Source organism: Lissotriton vulgaris, chromosome 12, assembly GCF_964263255.1.
Source record: "Lissotriton vulgaris chromosome 12, aLisVul1.2, whole genome shotgun sequence".
Lineage (NCBI taxonomy): Eukaryota > Metazoa > Chordata > Amphibia > Caudata > Salamandridae > Lissotriton > Lissotriton vulgaris.
Window position 1 is genome coordinate 753,816,250 of NC_141700.1, and position 26,954 is coordinate 753,843,203.

Genomic DNA, 26,954 nt, shown 5'->3' on the forward strand with positions numbered 1-26,954 from the left:
AAGTTGAAATATTGTTTCTCTTCAGTCAGCGGGAGGGGCTCAGAGCAGGCTGCAGCCTGCACCTGCTTTAGAGGGAGAGAGGCTTGCTTTAGTGCAAGCCTCTCTCACAGCTCTCACCGAAGAGCTGAGGGGGCCGGGGCCTGCTTCATTTACTGAAGAGAGTGGGCCCCCCCGCACCGCGGGGTGTTTGTTACGCCCCTGGGAGGAGCTGCCTGAATGTGTTTGTGTGCACCAATCCAGGGCCGAAGGTAACTGCAGCCCAATGACGTTTGAAACTACTCTGATTGACGTGGGTCGGGTTGGCAGCTACAGATGTGCTGCAACCTTGTTTATTTTTTTTTTATTTTATGCGTTTTTATATAGGCGGACTTTACCCGAAGGTGTCAGAGTGCTTCATAATAGGAACAGGAGTGAAACATGAGGAAAAATTACAAGTTAGCATGTTACAAGAGCAAACGTTAAGTTATATGAGGCACAAGTGACAATTGTGAGCAAACAAAATACAAGAGGTGGCAAACGATATGTTACACGAGGAAAAAAGTGACGTGTGTATGTTACAAAAGTGTACAAAGTACAAATAGAGGAATAATGCTGCACTAAATGGCAGATACTCAAAACACAAGAACAAACGTTACGTTATGTGAGGCAATGGTGGCAATTGTGCATGTATCAAAAGCAAACAAAATACAAGAGGTAGCAAACGATACATTACAAGAGGGAAAGTGACGTGTGCATGTTACAAAGGAGTACACAATACAAGTAGAAGTATAATAATGCAATAAATGGCAGACTCTCAAAACCACAAGATCACATTGGGAAGGCACTTCTGTAGTCATGTAGAACAGAATTTCCTATAAAGGAGGGACTTCCTTCAGATAATAGAGAGGGCGTGAATTACATTTGGAAGTGTCTTTGAAGGAGGAGAGCTTTGAGGTCATTTTTGTGAGACGTCTCCTACCCCGCCATGCCTGCTCTCCGGCTGTACGTTAAGGAGCCCCTTCAGTAGAGAGTGCCGGGGCTGTTCCTGGCACCCATCCTGGCAGCACCTGTGAGGAGCGACATGCCTGCAACGTGGAAGGTGCTGCTGTGGCATGTGTGAAGGAGTTGGATGTGGTGTTGATTATCCACACCTTCCTCTGCTGCGCTGGAGAGAAAATTGCCAGGACGCATGATTACTGCAGCACTGCCACCTGGTGGCCACTGGTGGTTAACCAGCCCAGTTTACAGGGAACGCAGCCAGAGAAACTGCCTGCAGCATCGAGACAGCTGCCATGGCCGCCTAAAATGACTGCAGCACCCCTAGCGGCTGGTTGCCACACAGCACTCCATGCCTGGCGGTATGGAGAACAATGAAAGAAACACCAACAGGCCAAGTTTGAGGTGTCAAACTGGACTACCATGAGGAAAGCTAATTATAGCTTGCAGTGCCCCTAAAGTGAACTGAAATGCTCTCAATGAGGAGGAGAGACTGTCAGCCCCCAGTAATGAACCCCACAAGAAGTCCGATGTAGCAGAGCATAAGGAAAGGTAGAAGGCTGCCCGGCACATAGTTCGAAGTGGGGGAAGCACCCTAGCGGTAGCATTCAGTGCAAGCCGCTGATGCGCAGAGTTAAGTGACCAAGAAGGGTCCAGTACAGAGAGTGATAACAAGCGTCTAAGAAAGGGATGAGGAGAAGATGTTTCCATAAAGAGAGGACTGGGCACGCAGGTGCCAGCAGAGGACAACATTGAAGAAAAAGTTTGAGATCACAGGGTCAGAGGCGTGCAGAGGGCCTCATCTGGAGATCAGACAGCACAGGCAGGAGTTCAGGAGTAAGAGCCCTGCGAGGAAGAAGACCAGTGTTTTCACAGGGTGTAACAGACCCTGCGAAGCATGCCTGAGTGGAGGCAGGAGTGCGTGCTACAATAGGGCAGTCTTGAGGCACATGCATGACGTCATTGAGTGAAGAAAGAGGAAGGAAGTAAGGGCTGCTACGGAGTAGCCTTGAGGTGCAAGGGGTGCATTATCTATTGAAGACAAAGATAAGACCTGTGAGAGGTCCACAAAGAGAAGAACTGTGAGAGGTCCACTATGAGGAGACCTGTGAGAGGTCCACGACGAGAAGACCTGTGATCTGCCCACGAAGAGAAGACCTGTGAGAGGTCCACCACGAGAGTCAAGTCCTGCAGAGAGGACAGGACACAACCAGGGAGGTCCCTGTGAAAAGAAGATCACAGCGAAAGGCCTGGTCAGGAGAGAGAGCAGAAGAGAGTCAGTCCTAGGGGTATACGTGACCAGGATGGTCCAAGTGAAGTGCACGTCACATAGAGAGGCCTGGTCAGAAGGAAGAAGAGTTTGACAAGATTGAACAAGGCTACATCTGGAAGAGGAAGAGAAAAGAGGTGAAGAGCATGGCAAGTGGGTATATTGCCAGGGTGCGGTGAAGCTGGGAAAGGAGAAGAAAAGGGTTGCAGGAGGTCACAGCACTGGAGTGCAAAGAAAATAAAGGAAGAAGAGTGGTGTGTAGTAGACACCTGGCACACCACAAATTACAGGCTGATAACCGTGACTGTCATCATTATCAAGTGCATCACTAAGACCAACCAAGGAGCACCGGACATCTGAAGTGGACCCCTATACCTATGAAACACCCAGAGGTCAACGAGGCATCTTTCGTGCTGTGGGAGGCTGGCCGCCCAAACACCATCTTGGTGCCCAGTTGAACCTGACGCCAGCTGGTGAGAGCACTCTTGACCATTGGACCTTGTACATGAGGCTTGGACATCACCCTGTTGGGAGTGACCCACTTGGCATGGCCTATGGGAGGCCCATGCAGTCCTGTGGTAATCCAGGAGCAAGGGCCTCATAGGTTTCCTGTGAGAGGGGAGTCGAGTCAAGAGAGATGCGCCTGCAACCTCTCCACGACAGGTATTAGAAAGCATGGAAAGCACTTATGTTGACTGGGAATCCCAAAGACTATCCAGCAGATGCCTGTGCACCATGGTGCGGATGGCAAGAGTACACCAACCCTGAAACAACCACTCTTGCGGCGGAGTGAGTGGCTCAGAGATGGTGCTGTTGGCATTCCTCCATGGCCCAATGGTGTGACATGTGGAATACTGCTTAGTCCACACAGTCCCGTGGGAGCCCGGTGAAAATGGCTTCATGTGAGGCTTGGAAGTGGCCCTGTTGGAAGTGACCCCTTGGCATGGCCTATAAAAGGGCCCACCCAGTCCCGTGGCAATCCAGGGGCAGGGGCCTCAGGGGATTCCCTTGCGAGGGGAATCCTAGTAAGAGAAGGAAGCCTGAAGTTGCTCCACCGTAGGGCAACTGGAAGCATTGCGGCATCAGAGGTAGACTCTTCAGCAGTTGCATTGACATCATCTGCCTTAGGACGGCATGCCATCCATGGAGCTAGGGCAGCTTTAAAGACATATCAACAGCAGAATCCGCTGTAGCTCCAAATGCACCCTCATAGCGAACTCTGTAAATAGACTTCCACACAGTGAGACCAGGTGAGACAGGACACACACTTAGACTGGTGAGTGAGGGAATCCGGACTTCATCCACACTGCCATTCGTGCCCAGAGTAGTCTGGTTAAACAATGGTGGCATGCTGTGAAGCCTGGTGTTCCCAGCTCCACCTGACCACTTATCCTGCACTGCAAGCAACTCTGAATAGACTCAGGTGAGTTTTTATATTGTCTTTTTGTTCTCTCCCACGGGTTGATTGATTGAATAAAATTTATAACGCGCAAACAATAACCCGAAGGCATCAAGGCGCCTAACAAAACAGATAAAAAAAGAAATCGCTACATCACTGCAGATACGCTTGCACAAAAAGGTGTGTTTTTAAAGCCCTTTTGAATGCCTGAAGAGTAGGTAGAGATCTTATTTCCAGAGGGAGAGCATTCCACCACTTGGGCGCCAGAGTGGAGAAGGCCCTGCCACCCCATTTCACTCTCATGAAACGGACCGCAGATCCCTAGTGGGATTGTAGCGGGACAAGATATATCCTACACCAGTGGAACTGTTTCTGGCCAAAGCCCTGTATGTCATGCATAAGGTCTTAAAGTGAATGCGCGCCTCGACAGGAAGCCAATGTAGCAGCTTTCTGGCCGCTGTGGCTGAGGTGCTCCTGGGAAGATCCAAAACAAACCTAGCTGCGGCATTCTGGACTACCTGTAAGCGCTGCAGTAGGCTCTTATTCATGCCCGCATACAGCGCATTACAGTAGTCCATTCTGGAGCCGATAAGGGCAACAGCAAGCTGTTTCCTTGCCTGTAAGGATAAGTAATGCCTAATCCTCCTCAAGACATGGATAATGCCCCAGCAGGTGGAGATGGTTCGGCTGACCTGCTTACCCATGTCAAGGGCAGGGTCAATCATAACCCCCAGATTTTTTGCGGAGGAGGTGGGGGTGGGACAGGCTCCTAATTAGTCTGGCCACCAGCAGGATGACCATACGTCCTCTTTCCATCCGAACACCATCACCTCCGTCTTCTCTCCGTTTAATTTAAGCGAGTTTAGGATCATCCATTGACCGACTGCCTCCATACAAGATCTAAAATTGGAGGCAGTCGGGACGCTAGCCTGGGAGAGAGAGACAAGGATCTGGGTGTCGTCCGCATAGGAAACTATCTCCATCCCATAAGATCTGATAAGCCTGGCAAGTGGGGTCACGTAGATGTTAAATAGGGTCGGACTGAGGGCCGACCCCTGGGGGACCCCACATTGCACAGGAAGGGATGGAGATAGGTACTCCCCCAGCTTCACTCTTTGCACTCGGTGGGTGAGGAAAGACGTGAGTAGATCCAGGGCTGCACCACGCACCCCAATCTCCCTCAGCCGAGATGTTAATACTGAGGGAGAAAGGGTATCAAAGGCCGCTGTCAGATCTAGGAGGATCAGGAGGGTGGTCTGGCCCTCATCAACGCGAGTGCAGATATTATCCAACACTATGGTGAGGGCTGACTCAGTGCTGTGTTCCCTCCTGAAGCCATGTTGAGAGGAATCGAGACATTCCGAGCTCTCAACAAAAGCGGCAAGGTGCGCATTGAGATGCGCCTCTAGCATCTTTGCTGGGGCTGGGAGTAATGAAATAGGCCGGAAGTTTTTTAAGACCGACGGATCCAGGGAAGGCTTTTTTAAAAGAGGTTTTACCACCGCACTTTTCCATTGGGTGGGAAAGAAGCCGTCTCTCATGGCTCTATTCATAATATCCACCAAAGGAGGCAGGAGAGTTTCCCTGCACTGTTTAAGAATCCTAAGGGGGCACACATCCAAAGGAGAGCCTGATTTGTTTTTATTAAGGAGGCTATCCAGCGTCTCCACAGAGAGAGGGGGGAAAGGAATCTAGGGTTCCCAGGGGAGATTTTTCAACCAGGGCAAGATCCATAGCCCCTAAAGCAGGGGGCCCACTCATAAGCGATTTTTGTTGCTCCAAGAAAGAGGCGATGTTATTACAAAGCTCTTGGGACGCCACTACAGGATCTGGGGTTTGAAGGGTTATAAGTGAATCTACAACCCTGAATAGCTCTTTAGGGGAGGACAATGAAGTTGTCAAGGTCATGAAGTGCTCTTGTTTGGCTTTTATAATTTCAGCCTTATATTTCCAAAGCAGGATCTTATGAGCTTCCTTATCTTTTTGGTCCCATCCTGTGTGCCAGAGGCGCTCCTGTCTCCTTACCTCCTGTCTCAGGAGTCTAAGGTGTTCAGAGAACCAAGGGGCTGAGGGCCTTTTCCTGGTACGTCGGCATGGTTGGAACGGGGCTAATTCATCTAGAGCTTCAGTCATGCTTCTTTCAAACTGCGTAGCAGCTGTGGAGACATTTTCTTCCTGAGATGGACACAAGTTGGATGCCCACGGGGAGAGGGAACTGTTTGAAATATCCTTATAGTTCCTACAGAGTTCTTGTTTGCTGGGTATGTTTGCGGGCGCAGAAGTGCGCGGACAGCTAAGCAGAAATGGGACGGCCAGATGGTCAGACCATGACAGAGGGATGGATTCCTCAATCGATAACCTCTCATCATTGGAAAAAATTCCATCGAGCGTATGCCCAGCTCGGTGAGTAGCCCCTTTAACCCACTGGGTAAAGCCACAGGCTGACATGATATCCAGCAGAGAGATGGTATCCTTGTTGTCATGCCTTTCTAAATGGAAATTAAAATCTCCTAGAATCGTAAAATCTTTTTGGCCAAAGAAGGGTTCTAGGGCTTGGAGCAACCGTTGCCCGAAATTAGTTCGTAGGCCTGGAGGGCGGTATACCAAGATTCCATTTAGGAGGGCTCTATGACCACTTTTTATAGAAAAGGAGAGAGCTTGAAAGCTGTCCTTAGGGTCAGTGATAGCAACAGTGTGGCAGTGGAAATGGTCCCTATATAGAATTGCAAGTCCTCCTCCCACCCGGCCAAGTCTATCATGGCGGGCCAAGCAATAACCTTCCGGGATTGCTTCGATGAGATCAGGGCCGGAAGAGTCCTTTGCCCAGGTTTCTGTGACGAAGACCAGGGAAGGCTTCCTGTCAGATATGAATTCCCTAAACAAAACATTGTTTTTAACGAGTGAGCGAGCATTAAGAAGAATACCACATTCCTTCTCTACCCAGGTTACCGGAGCAGTGTGTTGTTTAGGCCTATGCCTAAGTGGAAGTGGGGTGGGGCTTACCGTGTTGAATGTCCCGCAGCCACATATAAGAGGGCGTAACAGATCGTCGGGGGAATAGGTATGTGAGCACGTGCGACTCAAGGGTTTAAGTGCGAGCAGAGTCTGAGGGGTATATCTAACTTTTGGGGGGTCAGAGATATCCTGACCAGACATCCAGCTGTCCAGCCCGTCCTCAGCGCGGACGGGCTGGACTCTGGCGTGACTCCGGCGTGCATTCGGCGCGTCCGCTACGCGGAGTAGGCCCGTCCCTTTTTGTAGAGAGCTAGAGTGCGTCAGGGCGCAACCACACGCAAAATGGCCGCTGTCACGCCTTCACCTCCCCGGGACCAACTCTCACCGTCAATCCTCAGGTGAGAGTGGCCCAGGCGGTAGTGGGATGAAGGAAGAGTCTGATCCGGTGAAAAACACTTTCTAAATAAAGCGGAGGTAAATTGCACACACAGTTTTTAAAAATGAACTTAAAATGCCTTTTTAATCAAGCGTAGGTCTACTAGCAACATAAAAGAGACAGAGCTTAAGAACCTCTGGCCAGTTATCATTGTCCTATTTTTAATAAAGTTTGGGAGGGATGTACTGACCGACCTAGTCACGGTCTAGTGTTTCCAGATTATGTTTCCACCTGCCACTCCTTGATGGCTGGCTTACACACTCACCCTGCACCCATCCATCACAGGTGTCACTGGCCAGGTGACCCTGCTAATAAAAGGGCATTGGTGCAGGTGCCCTGGGCCAGTTCCAGAACCAGTAATGTAGGTTCTGTGTTCTTATTTGTTACTGCATGAGGGCCTCTGGCGCCGACCCTTACAGTGGCCAATGAGGAAATGGTGCTGGTTAAGATAAGAGACAATAAACAAAGGTAACTGATCACCAACATTGTATTCCAGAAGAAAGAAATGTCAGGAGAGATCTCCTCAAGAATCCATGTTTTGCTAAACTTGAGCCTTGTAGCACTGAGACCGCAGCAGGCCCTCAACAGTTACTTAATGCTTATAAAAAGGGGCTCCTGGGTAATTACTTGCAACAGTTCATTTGTTTTCTGTAATTATGAGAGCAGCTAGCTGGGGTCGTGCCCTGTAGCGGCTGCTACCGGACGGTGGTTGGGCAGATAAAAAAGAAAACCTAAACCAAAAAAAAAACACTTACCTGAAACGGATCCCGCCTCTCCTTTGTCCAGTGTCCCGTCGACATCTTCCTGTGGTCAGCAGCAGGTAGCACCCGCCCTTCCAGCCTCCCCATAGCCAATCACAACGCTACAATGCAGCATTGTGATTCGGCTGAGTGCCGTAGATCGGCGCTCAGACGGGGACTGGGAGGGTTTGCATGTTCCTCACCCGGCTGTGTAATGCAGCCTGTTTGGGGACATGCAAAGTGCGTAGGTCGTAGGACATTTTGGGCCTGCCCGAGAGGGTCGGCCAAGCAGTCCTGCGCACTTCAGGAGTGAAACCCACTCCTCTCCCTACTACGCCGGCGCTGCCCCACCTGAGAGCCACTGACGTATTTAGGAAAAATAACACAATAATAACAATAGTTCTTATCATTTTATTGTTCCTTTTTTCAGAGGGGAGACGCTCCTCTGCCTTAGTGGAGGAGCCGCCACTGGTCGTGCCTGGCTGTATTGCTCTGAGGAACTTGTTTAAAACTGTGTGGAGTTAGCAGTAGTCATTGAGAATACAATCAGACATGTGATTATTCCAGCCTCCAGGTTTAGTGCAGAATTTTTCTCTTGGCGAAGTGACGCGTCAAGCATGTTCGGAGACCAGATATGGCAACAGGTTTGATTGGTGGTGGCTTACATGGTTCCAAAGTGTTGGAGCACACACTGATGTCTGTTTTGTGTCGATTTGTAATCCCTCATTAGTGTGCCTTCAATAGAAGTGATTTAAACCATAATCGGTGTTAAATAGCATACACACATATTCCCAATTCTACCTGTCCTTTGCCCTAGGGCTACTCAATGCCACTTCACTTCCTCTTGTAAAGCTACTGGTGCCATACAATACAGTACATAAAGGATAAAAATGCCAATGAGCTGAGTATTTTTGCTTCCAGGATCAACAATGAACTCTGCTCTGCTTTTCTAAATTGTTTCTTGGCACCTGTAGTAGTTGTTCTTCTCCTTGTCTTCCTGCCAGGGGCATCTCAGCATCACTGCCACATCCTGCATTAGGGTTTTTTCATCAAACCTATAAGTGATCGAAACGAAGTGAGAAATGAATGAAGTACAAAGCATATTCAAAGTTCATAGTCTAGGCTCCTTCTTTTTCACTCCCTGTTTTTAGGTCCAGAATTAGCCAAGAACTTTTAATTTACTTAAATTATATGTACAATTTACATATTTATAGCCGTTTTCGTCCAGCGCTCTGCATTCATCGGTCTGTTGTGTTATTCACATTTTCTTCCACCCACTACAGAATACAGCAGTGGGTCAGCCCACTTCAGCTATTGGATCAATTCAATGAGAGTAATGGTATTCTGCTCTTTCACCAGGTGCACGTCCGCACACAAAGAAGTTCCCTACTTTCACCAGATGCACGTTCGCACACAAAGAAGTTCCCTACTTTCACCAGATGCACGTCCGCACACAAAGAAGTTCCCTACTTTCACCAGATGCACGTTCGCACACAAAGAAGTTCCCTACTTTCACCAGATGCACGTTCGCACACAAAGACGTTTCCTACTTTCTCCAGATGCACGTTCGCACACAAAGAAGTTCCCTACTTTCACCAGATGCACGTTCGCACACAAAGACGTTTCCTACTTTCACCAGATGCACGTTCGCACACAAAGAAGTTCCCTACTTTCACCAGATGCACGTTCGCACACAAAGACGTTTCCTACTTTCACCAGATGCACGTTCGCACACAAAGAAGTTCCCTACTTTCACCAGATGCACGTTCGCACACAAAGACGTTTCCTACTTTCACCAGATGCACGCCCGCACACAAAGAAGTTCCCGACTTTCACCGGATGCACGTCCGCACACAAAGAAGTTCCCTACTTTCACCAGATGCATGTTCACACACAAAGACGTTCCCTTGAGAGCCAGGTAACACTATGGCAATGTGTGCTTTTGAGACTGGAAAAAACGCAACTGTCAAGGTATTTCTGCTATATATATGCGAGCCTCGAAGCTCCCCCAACTAAAAGAAATTAGAAAAACCATGACAAAACAAGTCCTGCAAAGTTAAAATACCAGGAGACAACACCAAGTCCATTGGCTTTTTCAATGCTTGTTTAATTTGCAGTCTAGGTCCTTCCTAGTAAAGGCTATTTATATTAATAGATATTGGAGGGAGAAAACCAGCACTGATTCATCTAGTCTCTCCATGTCTTCACCTTGTCAAAAGCTGTAGTCATCTCTATAGGCTCACCACAGTACCTGAGTTTACTCACAAGTTTTATTTTGCCCCGCTACCCACGGACCTAGAAACAGGAGAAGTGAAATTACGTTTTATTATGCCTGATGTTCTCCAACAAGAGAATCTTTCAGTCTTCTGTTCCCACGTGCCCCAAATTATCAGTGTTAATCAGCCAAGCATCTGAAAGGCTACTAAAAGGCAGGACTTTCACTCATTCCCCAATATCCAAACACTGGTCTAGTCTTTTTGTCGGGAGTATGGCACCCAGGTGCGACAGGCTCACCCAACCCCAACAGCCATCTGAGGAACCATGTAGAAGGATGTAGAACCATATAGTACTCACTTTGTTGTCAATGACAGGGCAGTGAGATTCTTAGTTAGTGTCGTGCACGCGTCCTTCGAAAGTTTTTCTCTTACTTCCTCTGACCTGGAAAAAAGAAAACACACAGACAGCTTACAGCGCCCAATCATAGCACAGGGTTTGGAGTAAAAATGGTACACAGGTACAAACATATGTTCAAATGTAGGACTGTACTAGATTCCAAACGATAAAACATATTAGAAAAATTCCTTTTTAAAAGTGACTGCTTGATCATCTGCTTCTTACCTTTTGAACTAGATTCAATAGTACATATATTCATGGTAAGGTTGTACGAGTAAGTTTGGGCAGTTTTAAGTCAGATCAACAATCTGATGGTCAAGGGAGTCTGAAGCCTTTGGGTCAACTGGAAGCTGAAATTGAATATGAATAGAGGTGACATTTACTGATATCTGCAGGTCTGAGACCCATTGAGAAATTATGACATTGAATGGGAGAGATTGATGGATCTGATAGAGACGTCTAGCCGCAGATGCCTTAACTTAGAATATTCCCAGGCGTCAGACTGGATCCGGAAAACTTTGTTGCAGCAGCACCTCTGTGTGCTGGGGGGGCGGTGTTGCCCGGCTCCGCCCTGTTGTCTTCCACGGACATGACGTTAGAGGAGTTATAGATCCCCTCCCGGCGCGCTGACGTCGATTTTCTTCCTTTCCGCGTCCGAGTGCGGATCCTGGAAAACCAGCTGTTCCTTGGCCTGGTTTTTGGGCCTTCTACGACACCCTCGGTGTCGTGGGAACAGTGTGTAATGCCTTCCGGATTTAAGGCTTGGGAAGCTTGTGCACGTCAGATGTCTGGCACTGACCCGCACTTCATTTGTATGTGGTGCCTCGGCGTGCACCACAACTCCAAGGACTGTGATGTCTGTCAGAGGATGAAACCAAAGTCCTTGAGGGAGTGTCGCATGAAGTTGCTGGCCGAGCAGGTGTCTGGTCTGGCTCACTCCCGTCGCTACTCTTCTTCTCTGGATCGGGCTCTTTCCTGAGGTCGCTCCTGCGACTGCCATGCGACAACAGGTAAGCGTAAGCACAGGCGTCGCTTACGGAGATCTTCATCCACTGTCCCTGCCGCCCAATTCTCTTGCACTGCGCCAGGTGATGGCGCAAGGCAGCCTCATTCTCCGTACCCACGCTTTCCGGGTGTTGGGGCAACGCAAGCCTAAATGGAGGATTATTCAAAGGCACGCCAGGCTTGTTTTGAGTCGCCCCCTCTCCCTGGTGCACCTTCGGGTCCCACAGAGGTAGCTGGCATTCATGCCAGGTCTTCTTCTGCTGACATTCCACCGGCACTGGCTAAGTGCGTTGACTCCGATTCCGGAGCCGACGTGACGCCACCGAGCCAGGGCCCAGAGCTCAGCCCAACCCGGCAGTCAGCGCACAGCCCTGTGCGGCTTCCTGCGCCGACGCCGGATGTGGCGCTGGCGACACACCGGGTCGAAGCCTGGGTTTACACTAGGCTTGGCGCCGGTTCCGGCGTCTCGTGCTGCCTCCAGGCAGGTTGCAGTGGGATCAGCGTCGGTCGGCGTCCAAGTCCAGTCTTCTGTGGAGGTCGTCGACGTTGAGGTGACTTTGTTGCGGTTTCAATCGATGCCGGTGCCGGATTCGAGTCCTATCCCTTGGTGCTTGCTCCCCCCGATTCCTTGGAAGGCTGTGGGTCTCTACCACGGCGTCCGTCGATGCCGGTGCTACCATTTACGCCTCCTCGCTTGGAACCTGATATTTCCCTGGACTCTCCTGATAAAGGAGCCCGGGTGCAAGTACCCTGTGTCGCCTGGCCTTCTCTCTGATCCTTTCTTGGATCTGCTCCATTTGGAGCCTATCGAAGTAGAACCTTTACTGCCCTTCCGAAAACTCTTTACTGGATATCCTGCGTGGCACATGGTCCAGACCCTCTTCAGGTGACCCTGTTGATCGGGCTATTGCTCGTAGACAACGCCCTGCGCCGGGTGATCCTCTTTGTCTGTCTTTTCACCCAACAGTTCAGGGACTGGTTATTCAGGCAGCTTTTAATTTACAGTCCTCACCCTCTTTGCCCCTGTTACCTCCCACCAGGGAATCTAGGTGGCTGGATGATTGTGGTCACCGGCTTTTCGCCTCCTCCAGCGCAGGCGTTCGGGCTTTAAATACGGCCTGTGTGTTTTCACGAGCATCCTCCGCTCTTTGGGACTCAGTTGCTCACCTTCTCCCATCTATTACAGAAGGTCCACAAACAGAATTGCTTTGTCTACTGCTTCATGGTAGAAGCATGGCACAGTTCTTCTTTTGGTCATTACAGGATGTAACTGACTCAATGGGACTGGTGCTTGCTCGCACTGTGTCTTTACGCCGCCATGCTTGGATGCGCTACAGTCGCTTCCCAGATCATATTCGGGATGCACTCAGAGATCTTTTATTCAATGGAGTGGATCTTTATGACCGCTACGCGGATTCAGCTGTCTCCCGTCTCTTGTCAGGGCTGCCATAAATCTGGTTGCCATATTCTCTGCCTTATTTCCGGGCGCCCAACCTAATGCTCAGGTTGGTTTTTAGTGACCGGTTACTGTTCATAGCCGAGTTGCCATCTCTATGTTTGTTCGGCGCAGCCGTTTGGCTGATTCTATTCTGTTCAGTCCTCTGAATGTGTGCTTAGCCCAAGAGGACGTCCCTTCTAGAGATTAGCCTATGTGGGATATTTCATGGCATTGAGTTCTGCCTTTGCCTTGGTACGATCTTATGGAGTCTACAAGCAGACATACTGCTGGGAGTCTCTTGTCTCTTCTTACAGAGTTCCTCGTATAACTTGCTGTATTGCACGTTGGGTTGGTCTATCTGTACTGCATTGGAACCTGGCTTGGGTTCCGTGCTGTGTGGTGTCTATCTCACATGCCTAGTGTGACACCTTGTTGTGGCAAATCTTTCACGAACTACACAGTATTTGCCGCGGTGTGGTCTGCTTCTTCTTGTTTTTACTGGGCAACTTGATCGTACAGCCCCTTCGGGTTTATCCTCCAAAATGGTCGATTAACAGATGTTTTCTGTTTCCTTACGAGTCTTTCCATGCTTTTGCTTGGATTCATTCTGTGCATTCTCAAAGGGGCGTGTTTTTCCTGGATACTCGCTCCTTGAGATCCAGGTCCTTTAAATTTTTCCTCACTTTTGCCACTGTAGTGACTAGTTCTTTTTCCTACTCTGTCTTGCAGGGGACTGTGGTTCCTCTCATTTAAGGGGCATGGGTTACTTACTGCTCTGGACATTGTCCTACCCAGTTTCCGCATGTCGGTGCGTATGTTCAGCGTACTCTAGACTCTTGTTGGGTCACCTTTCATTGTTTCAAAGTTTTTCCTCCTGCTTTGTATCTGCTCTATGTTCTTACACAACTGATTCGTGCAGGCTCTTTCATTCATGCAGTGTCCATGGTTCCTGACCCGATCTACTTGTACCACCAGCTCTTGTGGTGTCCGGGTTGCTGGTGTTTTGGGCCGTTGCCTTCTTGCTGTTTTGTCCCTCCGAGCTCCTATGTATGTATTGTATTGGCATTTATATAGCGCACTACCTACCCGTAGGGTCCCAAGGCGCTTCGACCGCTGCGAAACCCTTCCTGGCTTCCCTGAGAGATGGTCCCTTAATGGGTATCTCCAGGGTGAGACCAGGCATCCCCGGCGGTCTGGTGGGGCCGTTAGTGAAGATGAGGCAAGCTAATGCCCAGAGTTGCCGAGTGTGATCGCTGATCAGAGTGGGCACCGAGGCGAGAGAATTATCGAGTCCGCTGACCCTGGTCCAGAAACCTGCCGCGCCGGGAATCGAACCCTGGTCCCGGGCCGTCCTCTGCTCTCGGGTCTGCCGCCTCTAACCAGTGAGCCACATGCTACCCTACAGGTAGTCTTTGCTTACTGCGTATGGTTCCAGTGTCCACACTGCATGCTTAGGTCGCTTCCGGACTTCGCTCTTGTTTGTTGTCGCTCGACTACTTGTCATCGGCCCTTCACATATTGTGACAACACCGCCTAGTCCTTGCTTGTCTTCTACTTTCGTACTACCAGCATCTTGTGGCCATGGATTGGCATTCTGCCACTGCTGTCACTTGTGCCTTCTGTTACCGGTTTCAACAGGATTCGTTTTTTGCAGTTGTACATATCTGGCCAATGTTCCATTCCTCTGTCATACAAGATGTCGTCTTGCTGCAATTGGCACACTGCATCCGGCGGTTCTCTCACACCCTCGGTTCAGCTCCACTTCTTACGAAGTGATACCCTTCATCTTTTCTCCAGCTTATCTACCATATGTTTTTTTCTCCATGCTGACACCTACTGGGTATGGATCAGCCTATTGCCACTGCTGCCCTACGTGCCTTTACGGGTACAGGTTCCACAGTGCTTTTTACCACTGTTTTGCTTCGTCGGCCTGTATTGGCTTTTGCTTTCTGTCGCCACCTCCCTGTGGATCCTTCAAACCCTGGGTTGGTTCATCTCCTTTTTTGAAGTTATGTACTCTCACGAGTATTCAGGCTCTGTGTTTTCCTTCTCTCAACCCGGTATACCCAAAGGGAGATTTTGTGCTGTTCTTGATGGCTTCTAGTGCCTTTGCCTCCCAAGGATTTCCACTCTCTTTAGATCGTCATGGTCTGGTGGTTAACTCTGCTAACATAACTGTCCTCTTTGTGGTTCGTCCCCAAGTTTAATGGTGCTGTTGGGTTACCTTATGGATGACTAAGTTGTTTTCGGGAACGTGGTGGGGTTCAGTCGCTGACCCGCCTCCTTTATTGGTATGGCTTTGGTATCTATTCAAAGGTAAGTAATCTGCGGCTAGGCATCTCTATCAGATAAACAAGTTACTTACCTTAGGTTTTGCTTTTGCGTGTGGCTTTTTAGAGCACTGCTCTGTCTCACCTGTCTATTCTATCTATTTTTCATAATTTTTGCACACTGTTCCCATATTTTCACAGTTTTTCTTTTGGTAATGGCTCCGCATTCTCACACGGAAATGTTTTTCAAAGAAAACGGACGTCAGCGCGCCGGGAGGGGCATATATGGCTCATGTCAGTCAGTGATCGACGTCAGGGTGGAACCGGGCTGCGACGCACCCGGCGCGCAGACGTGCTGCTGCGGAAAGGTTTTCTGGATCCAGTCTGACGCCTGGGAATATTCTAAGTTAAGGAATCTGCGGCTAGACTATGTCTCTACCAGATACATTGTTACCAAAGGTAAGTAACTTGTTCATTACTCTCACATAGAGGGAAGGTCACCGACTAAGGAATTCAATGAGGGTGCAGCATCCAGGGTATATAGAGACTCAGAATTATTAGGCCAGATTGCTTGGCGACTGGAACTTGAGGGAGGCCCCCTGCAAAGTACCTGGAGGCACCCCTCCACCCCCATGCTCTGGACCCAGTCAGGAGCTCTCAGGCCGGGGCTAGCCGTCCATTCACAGTGCTGGAGGGGGGCCCTCTGGAGCACAGGAGCCCTCCCGCACTGCGGGGCTATTTTTACGTCACTGCCTATGCCATCGAGAGAGGCGGACATTAAGGTGAGATTATAAATAGGGCTCCTAGTTTTATGGTATTTATTTCTTTGACATTTCCATCTGTTTTAAGTGTATTTACTTTTAGTTAATTATAATTGCCATTTATTTACACGTTTTTGTGTTTAACCCCTTCCTTGCTGCCGTCGGCCATTGGCCGACGGCAGCACTACCTCCCCAGTGCTGCCGTCGGCCAATGGCCGACGCGGCCCCGCCCATTTTGCGGAAGTGCCGCACTGCGGGAAAATCGGGGCCGCAGTAAACGGGTTAACGTAAGAATGTAACTGCTAGGGGTATATTTATTTATGGATAAATGTATACCCTTGTTTAACTGTCCAAAGGGTGTTTACTGTTTACGATATAAAACAGACATCTCAAAACGTTTACATTATAGTAACAGCTTAAACAGCTGTAGGGCTACAGTTATAAGGGTCCTTTAGTAAATGTTATTTCTTACCTTCCCTACCAGTCAATCTCCACAGCTACAGGCCTGGCACTCATTAGTGACAGTAGTGGGAATCTGCCAAAAGAATACCTATTTTGCAAATGCTTCCATATTTGAAAACATACAGACAGGAGAATAGATGTTTTTCTGTTTGTATTTATCTATGACATCAGTAAAGAATTAAAAAACTGGGAGCCTTATTATTGAACAATACAGCTCAAGATTCTACGCAAAGCATATGATCACCAGACTAGACCATGTACACTGGGGTTGCTTCCACTGCTCACTGGTAATAGTCATTACCCCTATTTGTAGTCCTCCTTGTCCCAGTCCTTCTTTGTGAGGCAACTCTGCCTCTGGAAGAGTGTTCGGCACGGCTTTGGATTAAAGATTTGCATCTGTGTTTCTTCTATGTTTACTAGATGCACAACAGAAAGCGCCCTTCCCCCGCGCCTCCTCCTGTATTTCACATGTCCAGCTTATTGCAGATGAGACAAAGGAGGGAGGGAGGGAGGGAGAGGTGGGACTGGGACGAGTAAGAATATGAATCGGAATATTAAAGATGACAGGTAAATAATTTAATTAATTGAAGCTTTACCCCCTCTGTCTATCTTTATCCAAGCCTTATCTTGTGAGGATATAACACGCTGTAACGCTTTGCACCGACAACAAGTAATGCTGAAATTACATTTATTGATATCAACAATTACTTAATTGTCAAAACAAATACCATAAAAGCAAAGTTACACTGACCAGATTCTGCCAGATACAACCGCACGGTCTAGTCGTCACAAGGACACTAGACCGGTACTTAAACCGGTCATGCTGACGCGCAGCGGTCACGCGCTGCGGGCTCGCCAGAGCATCGCCGGAGTCACGCCAGAGTCCAGCCCGTCTGCTCCCGTCCGTGCACGGACGGGCCCCGGGGCCAGGACTTCTGACCAACGGCTATTGTACTCCTCGGAAGAGCTGCTTCAACTTAATAAAGGTGAGCAGCCATTAGACCCTACAGTCTTAGTAAAGCTGAATAAGTATGCCATTAAACGTCTCAATAATGGCAAGCCTGGGACTAAGTCCTCTCTGTTAAAGTTAGCTAACCTAAATACTAGGTCACTCCATAAACACTATATGGAGATTTTTACCCTACTTCAGGATAATGATATCGATGTCCTAACTCTATCAGAGACTTGGACGAATGATAACTCTTTGCCAGACATTATTGTGGTACTCCCTATCAATTACGACGCGATATGGCATAACCGTGCACGGGGGGTTAGCGATTCTGTACAAAAATAATCTGTCAGTAGTAAGATTACTGTCAGAAACAGTGGATTTATCTGACCTGTTAGGGGTAAAGATCACCTTGAATAACTCTTGTTTGGTAGTTTTGTCGGTCTACCGTCCACCTAACTCCACCCCATTATTCAATGAACTCTTTGCACCCATTAGGTCTGACCTCTGCACGAGATACAAAAAAAATCGTGGTAGCTGGAGACTTCAATTTACATTGGGAAAATCCTCATAAGGATCTGGCTACACGCCAATTGAATACTACAATGTCGTCTTTGAGCCTTAAACAAATCGTGGAAGTACCCACGCACATTAAGGGTCATACCCTCGATCTTGTATGGATCTCAGATCCAAACGTAACCCTCAGAGGTGTTCTACCATGTATATGGACCGATCACTATTTAGTGAACTGTGAGGTCTATATTGATGGACACTTAAGTGATCTGTCTCGGTGAGTCAGGAAAATACGTAGATGGGATAAGGTTGATCTAAAAACCCTGACCGAGACATTTCCGAAAGTGGCCCGACCCTCTGTTGTTAGAAGCAACCTGGACCAGGAATACACGGATTTAACGTGGCGCCTATCGATTTGATAGCACCTGAAAGGACCAAGCCTATTAAAGGACCAGGAAAAGGAGCTCCATGGTTTACCCCGCTCCTGAGGGAGCACAAACGAAAGCTCTGGACCTTGGAGTGATCTTGGAGCAAAACCAAACACGACATAGCTAGGGATCAGTATAAAGCCTACCTTCACAGGTACAATAAACTTATACTGCAAGCAAAGGCGGAGCATTATGAGTCTCGCCTAAATAAGGCTGGGAATGTCCAGAAAGAGACTTTTAAAATGTTATCTGAGCTGAGCAAAAAACCGGAATGCTCAGACACGACTATAGATTGTAATACCTTTCAGGGATATTTCCTAGAAAAAGTGGAGAACATCATCTCGGAAATAACAAGTAATATGTTGAACGTTCCTGTCTCACACCCTGATCTCTATAACTCCACGGACTGTATTATCGTGGAGTTTCCAGAGATTGATGCGCTGAGCTTGGAGCAATTGATGGGTAGAACTAAGTCTGGTTCCCCAGCAGACCCATGCCCCCTAGTGTATTTTGTGTGGCACGTCCCATTTTGGAGGAGCGTATTCTTTCTCTCCTTAATAGATCTTCAGAAACGGGGTATCTACCTGCTGAACTTAAGGAAGCACGAGTTAGGCCTCTGCTGAAGAAACCCGGCGCGGATCCTGCGGTCTTGAAGAACTATAGACCAATTTCTCAGCTGCCCTTTCTCTCTAAGATTTTGGAACAGCATGTCCTGAAGTTTCTATCTCTTCACGTGGAGTCTCATTGTTTACTCCACGAGCAACAGGCAGGGTTTCGAGCACATCACAGCACCGAGATGGTGATGCTCTCGGTGCTGGATGAATTAAGAGGCATGGCTGACATTAAGAAACCGAGCGCCCTGATTCTTTTAGATCTGTCGGCAGCGTTCGACACTGTCAGCCATGCCCTGCTCCTGGAAAGACTAGATAACTTCGGGGTTAAAGGCGTAGGGGAAGAACACAGAGGATACAACTGGGGGACCTGATATCAGACGTGGGGACTTTAGAGTGTGGGGTTCCAAGTGCAAATGTAAAGAGCTTAGGGATCAAGCTGGACTGTGACCTGTCAATGGGCAGCCAAATCTCCGCTGTTGTTGGGAGGTGCAGGAACATCATTAGGCAGCTACGGAAATTAGTAGCTGCCTTGGAGCGATCTCTACTGGCCACAGGAGTTAGGACCAACTCCGAATCCAAGTGCAAATGTAAAGAGCTTAGGGATCAAGCTGGACTGTGACCTGTCAATGGGCAGCCAAATCTCTGCTGTTGTTGGGAGGTGCAGGAACATCATTAGGCAGCTACGGAAATTAGTACCCGTTCTATCCCAGGCCATGTTGCGAACAATTGTAGCGGCGACCATCATGTCAAGAATAGACTATGGGAATGTCCTTTATTTAGGCCTCCCTAAAACCCTGATGAACTGATTGCAGGTTGTGATGAACGACTCAGCGCGAATGATCTTTAGACTCCCCAGAAGGACCAAGGCCTCTCCCTTACTACAGAGCTTACACTGGCTCCCCATAAAAGAGAGGGTAGAGTTTAAGAGTCTATGCACGGCCCATAAGGCAATTTATGCCCATGCACCTGTCTATATCAGAGACCGTCTGGAAGTGTATAGTCCAAAAAGAACACTTAGATCTTCTGATTCTCAGTTGTTGATCTGCCCTCTGTACAAACTCGTAACCAAGGGAGGAAGAGCCTTCTCTGTGTTGGTCCCTCAATTATGGAATAAGCTGCCTGAGGGGCTACGCAGAGAGGTGAATCTCCTGCGGTTTAGAAAGTCTCTAAAGACATTACTGTTTGGGAGGGTCCTGGGTGCAATGTAGGCTGGCTGCTGCACTGTCTCCTTGTGGGATATGTAGTTATTGTATGAATTCCATCGATTTCCGAGCGCCTAGAGACCTGTAGGTGATTGGCGCGATATAAATCCAACATAACAATAACAATAACAATTTACAAAGGTATCATGGGAATGCTGAAAGGTTCCACCAGATTCTGCCTATAAAGTGGACACCAGTCTCTTGGAGTGTTCATGAATGTTAGGGGGAATTTAACCTCCTACCAATTTATATCATTGGCTATTTGCTTGACAAACTCACCTACTTCTGATCTGAGCTGTCACCTGTTTTCTTTTTCACTGAACCATAAGAAACAAATAGTGAATTGTAAGACTTGAAATGCTTAGTACGGTCTAAGTAGATCGACAAAGACATTTTAACATCCAAGGTAGACAAAATCTGTGAATCTTTCTCTGAGTGCAGAACTGGAAGTACTGGGACATGTGAAAGGGCAAATGGATCTTTGGAATATGCTTACAATCCAATATGAGGATATACCCGTCCAGAATTATCCTGGGGTAAGGGTAAAATATCACCTAAGCACTCAATCCTCCCATCTCATTGCCATGGGATCACCACAAGAAGTGCTATCTTCGAGGTCAGCCGTGCTAAGTCAGCTTGCTCCAATGGTTCAAAGTGCTGTCGTTGTAAACCTCTAAGTTCTATGGCGAAATCCCAAGTAGGAATTTGGGTTTGGAATTATGGGCTTTTTCATTCTAAAGCTTCTTAATAATTTATAGATTTACTGGGATATCGTCAAGGATTGTGAGGCGTTGAACTGTGGCGTTGAGTGAAATAATGCGGATGGAAATTATGGGGCATGGTGTAGGATGTGGAAGAGCAGCGTTAGAGAACGAGGGCACATACTGAAGCTGGTGAAGCAGATATAGTGAGAGATGAGGGGGGCACATAAGGTTGTTGAGGAAGAGTACAGGAAGGTGATGAGAGAACACACTGAGGCTGGTGGAGGAGAGCACTCGTGGGTAAGAGAAAGGGATAGAAATCTGTGTGTGTTTAGACAGTGGAAGCACCAAACACCTCGTGGATTAGTAAAAAAACTAACTGGCAGATGCATCAAAGTTATGTTTTGCGAGTCCTTAATAGCGAATTTTAAGTAATCGCGATTAAAGACTCGCAAAACGGGATGCATATAGGAATCGCAATGTAATTAGTGATTCCTACAGATTCCTTATTTGCGATTTGGTAATTGCTAATCGCTAATAAGGAATGGCTTTCCCATTCATTCCTATGGGCCTAAAGGCCCATAGGAATGAATGGGAAAGCCATTCCTTATTAGCGATTAGCTATTACCGAATTGCTAATGTTCCGCTATTTCAAAGGTGCCAGGGTGTCCAAAGGACACCCTGATGCACCCCTGAAATGGACCTGTGCACAAATGTTACACACACACATGCCCTAAGGGCTTGTGTGTGCGCAACATGTAACTTTGGAAAATGCACAAAAGTGCATTTTTCAAAGTTTTAGCAAATTACCATGAAGTTCAACTTCATGGTAATTTGCTCCCCCTATTAGCGAAATCGCTATTTTTTGGGGTTTCATGCATTGCATTTAAGGAATCTCATTTTGGGATTCCTTAAATGCAAGAGCAATTTAAGGAATCGCTATTTAGAGATTCCTTAAATTGCGATTTCTGCATTTGGGATGATGCATCCCAAATGCAAAAATACTGGGAGCAAACAGCCAGATTCTGAGAATCTGCCCGTTTGCTCCCGGTATTTTCTTTGATGCATCTGCCTGCAAATGTTTTGCAAGACTGTCGGGGTTCAGTACAGGAAAAATAAAGTTGAAAAAGAAGAACGTGGAAAGAGTGGCTAGTTGAAGAGAGCAGAAAAGGTTAACAAGGATGAGCGTGACATACAATCACAGCAGAGGTAACAATTTTTATATGAATGCCCCGAAAAAAACTATTGTACACCACAAAGCTTTCATTGGACGCTCAAGACGGTTGCAGAAAAACATGTAAAGCTAATTGAACGACCAAAAACAGAACAAGCATTGTAAGTGCAATAGGCCTCACATTTGTTGAGTTAAAGTTTTTGGCGTTGTAAATGGCAATGTGTTGTATGTATGTACTATGGAGTGTATGTATGTTGCCTGCAGTGGAATTATAGGGGTTGTATTGGAATTGTTAGTTATGGAGCAGCATGACGCATAAGGGAGGGGAGCGCGGAGAAGAGCAGCGTGAGGCACAATGAAGGGGAGCGAGGAGAAGAGCAGCATGAAGCCCAAGGAAGGGGAGCGAGGAGAAGAGCAGTGGGAAGCACAAGGAAGGGGAGCGAGGAGAAGAGCAGTGGGAAGCACAAGGAAAGAGAGCGAGGAGAAGAGCAGCGTAAGGCTCAAGGAAGGAGAGCGAAGAGACAGGCAGCGTGAGGCACAAGGAAGGAAAGTGAGGAGAAGAGCAGCGTGAGGCACAAGGGAGGAGAGTGAGGAGAAGAGCAGCGTAAGGCACAAGGAAGGAGAGCGAAGAGACAGGCAGCGTGAGGCACAAGGAAGGAAAGTGAGGAGAAGAGCAGCGTGAGGCACAAGGAAGGAGAGTGAGGAGAAGAGCAGCGTGAGGCACAAGGAAGGAGAGTGAGGAGAAGAGCCCCATGAGGAACAAGGAAGAGGAGTGAGGAGAAGAGCAGCATGAGGCACAAGGAAGGAGAGTGAGGAGAAGAGCACCGTGAGGAACAAGGAAGAGGAGTGAGGAGAAGAGCAGCATGAGGCACAAGGAAGATGAGTGAGCAGAAGAGCAGCACGAGGCACAGGGAAAGAGAGTGAAAAGAGCAGCGTGAGGCACAATGAAAGAGTGAGAAGAGCAGTGTGAGGCACAAAGAAGGAGAATGAAAAGAGCAGCGAGAGGCAGAAGAAAGGAGAGCGAGAAGAAATTTGCACTGCACACGTTTCTTTGTTGATCTACTTGTAAATATTTACTCCTAGGAGGATCGGCGGGGCACTCCAGGTCCACACAATGCTCATGCCCAGCAAACGTCGAGCAAGGGGTGTTATGTAGTCCATCTTCTTTATCTAGCTATCAGTCCTCCCAGAAACATTAACTAGAGCTATAGCCACGCAACCCCCGCCTATGCCTTGGGAGACCCTCCGGGGGCGGCCTGCCTTCACTACATGTCACATTTGGAACGTGCACACGTCTGCCATATACTGAAGGTATTTACACATGAAGACACATATACACTTCACCCATACACACTGGGATGTAATATAGGACACAGATGTAATGAGCGTGACAGACCGCTTTCAGGGCGAAGCTGGAAGGCTACTTGCCTCCTTAGGCATTAAGAAACAGTTCATACTGCCACCCACTATCCGTACCCTACAATCTGTTGAGGGGAGAGTAGGCCCACTCTCTATAGAAGGTACACTCGGTGCAACTTTGCGGATCACAGAGCCTTTATCTTGGTGAAAGCACTATATGGTACCTAGCCACAGTGGCTCTCAGTGCACGTGCAAGAGTTTCATGTGTGTTGAAACTAAAACAAAAATGCAAAACTGGACAAAAATGTACATGCTGGTTATCTTAGAGGATCATGCCAGGGATATTTTAACATAAACTTTGATTGATTGGTTAATTGATTAACTGATCGAACACAGTCCCCTTTCTGAGAGATAATGTTGTTTTGCTAGTGGTAGGCCCCGTGGTGTTTGAAGGTTCCCATGTCATGGTCTTCTAAATACATAGAAGGCCTTCTGCTCTTGCTCAAGATTGTTGATACCCATATACTCTGTAGCTACAATCCTCTGCCATTTTTTACTTGCTCACTGAAAGGTGATCGCAGTCCGAGTACCGTCGTAATTTGACTCCATTCGAAAGATTTATGATTTCGAAAGGGTAGAACTTGTAAAATCTGAATTCCAGATCACATACAAATAAAAAGCGTGGAATTGTATAAATGTATGAGGATTGATTAATTGAATTCATTTCAGCAAAACGTGGCCCGTAATCAAGGAATCTGGGAATATATGATTAAGGGGCATATGTATCAAATACCGTTATTGCGATTCTCAAATAGCGATTTTTAGAGAATCGCTGTTTGAGAATCGCAAAACGGGATGTAATAAACAATTCACAAATATTTTGCGATTCCTTGGAATTCCTTAATTACGATTCCCAAATTGCGAATCGCAATTAAGGAATTCCTTCCCATTCATTCCTATGGGCCTAGAGGGCCATAGGAATGAATGGGAAGACATTCACAATGTGCGAGTACCCATTAGGTACTCTCAAATTGCGAATGCAATTTCAAGGGTTCAAGGGTGTCATAAGGACACCCTGTTGCACCCCTGAAATGAGCAAGTGGCACATGTGGCGCCCATACATGCTCTAAGGCCATGTGTGCGCGCCACATTGCACTTTGAAAAATGCCAAAAAGTGCATTTTTCAAAGAAATTGCAAATTACCACCAACTTGACGTTGGTGGTAATTTGCGATTTCGTAAGGAGAAATCGCACAACTTGGGTGCTTTCTACATCGCATTTAAGGAATCGCAATTTGTGATACCTTAAATGCATTCTCAAAATAGGAAATCGCAACTTTTGCGATTCCCCATTTTGCGAGGGCCTTTTGGGATGATACATCCCAAAAAGCTTTTCCCCATTCGCAAATGGGCTGATTCTGAGAATCGGCCCGTTTGCTAACGGGAAATGAGCTTCATACATATGCCTCTAAGTCACTGCAATGTTTCTATGTATTAATCAATTTGCAAGAGTGGCTTCATCGTCCAGCATTTAATGATTAACTTGCAGAATAAACAAAAGGAAAATTTTAGCTTGTACAAACAAGCTTAGGCAAATCAAGAGGTCTGGATTTCCAGTAGTGAAGGCAGAGACCGACAATAATACAGGTAGCCTAGACATTTAGTCATACACTGCAAGCACATAATCTCACATGCACATATAAACGTGGCTCAGCCATACAGGTGTTGATGCACACATCTCTGAACTGCCTGTGAGGTGTGAAACACATTTGGAAATAGACAAAATGCTAAATCTTTTTTACCCTCCCAAAAATAACATTTATATAAATGCCTGACAATGAGAAAACCACAATTGTGTCTAAATATACATCAAGATGGAATCGTAACAGAACAAAACACAGGGGCATATTCTCAAGAACATTTGATAACCATTACAAAAGTAACTTAACGCAACTTCCAACATCACAGTCTATCGCGAGAAAATTACGCCGTGTTAACGAAGCATTCTAAACACGGCGGCACCATGTGATACACTCCAGATAACGCGTCAACTGACCACAGTAAAATCAAAGCCATGCCTCAAAAATGCGAAACGCAAACAAAGCTGCAATGAGGCCATTCGCAATACAAAAATCAGCGAAAACCAGCTACAGGCCTCCAATTCACACGCGTCAGGCGGGACAAATCACCATAAAAGCAGAAGAAAAACAGACAAACAAATTCCAAACAACAGCGAAGCACAATAGAGGAAGCCGGAGCAAATACAGAGGACAACAAGAACCCCACAAGCCCCCTGGAGGACATCCCTGGGACCTTGGGATCAGGGAAGGTCAAGGAGAAGAAGAGTAGGAAGAAGCGCTTCAGTCCGCAGGAAAACAGGATCCTGATAACGGAGGTAGTAGAACACCATCAACAACTGGTCGTCTTCTCCACTGTGTCATTGGCAACCAAAAATGAACAATGGCAGTCATCGTGGACAAGGTGAATGCAGTGGGAGTGCTGAAGAGGACAATGGAAGAGGTCAAGAGGCGCTGGAATGATGTGAAGCGCAAAACCAAGCTGAAACTCGCCAAGAACCGGAAGGCAGAAATGTAGACTGGAGGTGGTAGTCCTGTGCCACAGGAGGAGCTGGACGATATGGAGGAAATGGTGTCCACAGTCATCAGTGGGGAAACGGTGTCTTTAGTCGGGGAACCGGACACTGCTCAACATTACCGGACACAACAGCCGCAGGGTGAGTAACGACCAGGGACTGGGGGGATGGGGGAGATGGGCATAATGGCACACATACACAGTTGAGCTGAGCACATCTGCGGACAAACCATGCCTCAGCCCCTAACTCCCACCAAGAGACCAATGTACTCAAGTTTGCAACATCTCAGCACTGTATAAAGACAGAAGTCAAAGGCACATCGCAGAAAAGGGATAAGGGGCAGCAAAGTCAGAGCAGCAGGGGCCACTCCCCCAAAATGCAGCACACACACATAACATGCAGAGCACATCAACATAGACAACAGTGTGGCACAAACTGCAACATGTCCACAACAGAACACAGGACACAACTGGTGCCGACTGGGTGTAGACACTGGCCAATCACAAGTGGCACTGCAGGGAAATGTGAGTTGTTACTGTACAAGTACAAACACACACACGTCTACAGTTGAATTGTCCACTGTCCCCCATCAAATTGGCAGCTCCTCCCAAACACCCAAGATGTACACAGTCATGCAGTCTGTAAGTAAACATGTACAATGCGACAACATACATGTGAACACATTGTTAAACTGCATCTCCCCTTCACATTGCAGAGAGACTATCAACACCTCCTGCAGAGCAGCCCGAACCTATCTTCTCTAATGACGAAGAGGACCACCACAGCTTCGACTCCGATGCCCTCCAAGAGTTCATTGACAGCCCACCTCCAGGAGCAGGGCAGCCCAGCTGCAACGAGGACACCCCATCCCTTGCACAGACCACACCGTAGGTAGCACCGACCACCAGACTGCCTCCTAGGAACCCCAGTAAGAACACATGGCCTTCCAACGCCGGGTGATGGGGTGCCAGGAGCAGCTGGCTGAACAAGTGCGGGTGGGCTTCGACCGCATGGCAGACAAACTAGATGCCATACGTGGGTGTCTAAGTCCCATCAGGGACCTCTCACAGTCCCTAACGGACTCCCACAGTCCGATCC

At 47.8% G+C, this 26,954-nt stretch overlaps 1 protein-coding gene across 2 annotated transcripts in view; it reads right to left on the reverse strand.

Annotated features, from left to right (window-relative positions):
* The window catches only part of LOC147678590 (alpha-2,8-sialyltransferase 8E-like), a 133,060-nt gene that overhangs the window by 70,324 nt on the left and 35,782 nt on the right, over positions 1 to 26,954 (reverse strand). The window contains exons 2-3 of one of the 2 annotated variants that reach the window (XM_086946606.1): positions 10,350 to 10,433; positions 8,744 to 8,830 (exon numbers count right to left, since the gene is read on the reverse strand). The exons of the other annotated variant lie outside the window; for it this stretch is intronic. Coding sequence (XP_086802732.1) covers positions 8,744 to 8,830; positions 10,350 to 10,433 — 171 coding nt within the window. The remainder of the gene's footprint in view (positions 1 to 8,743; positions 8,831 to 10,349; positions 10,434 to 26,954) is intronic. 2 annotated transcript variants of the gene reach the window in all.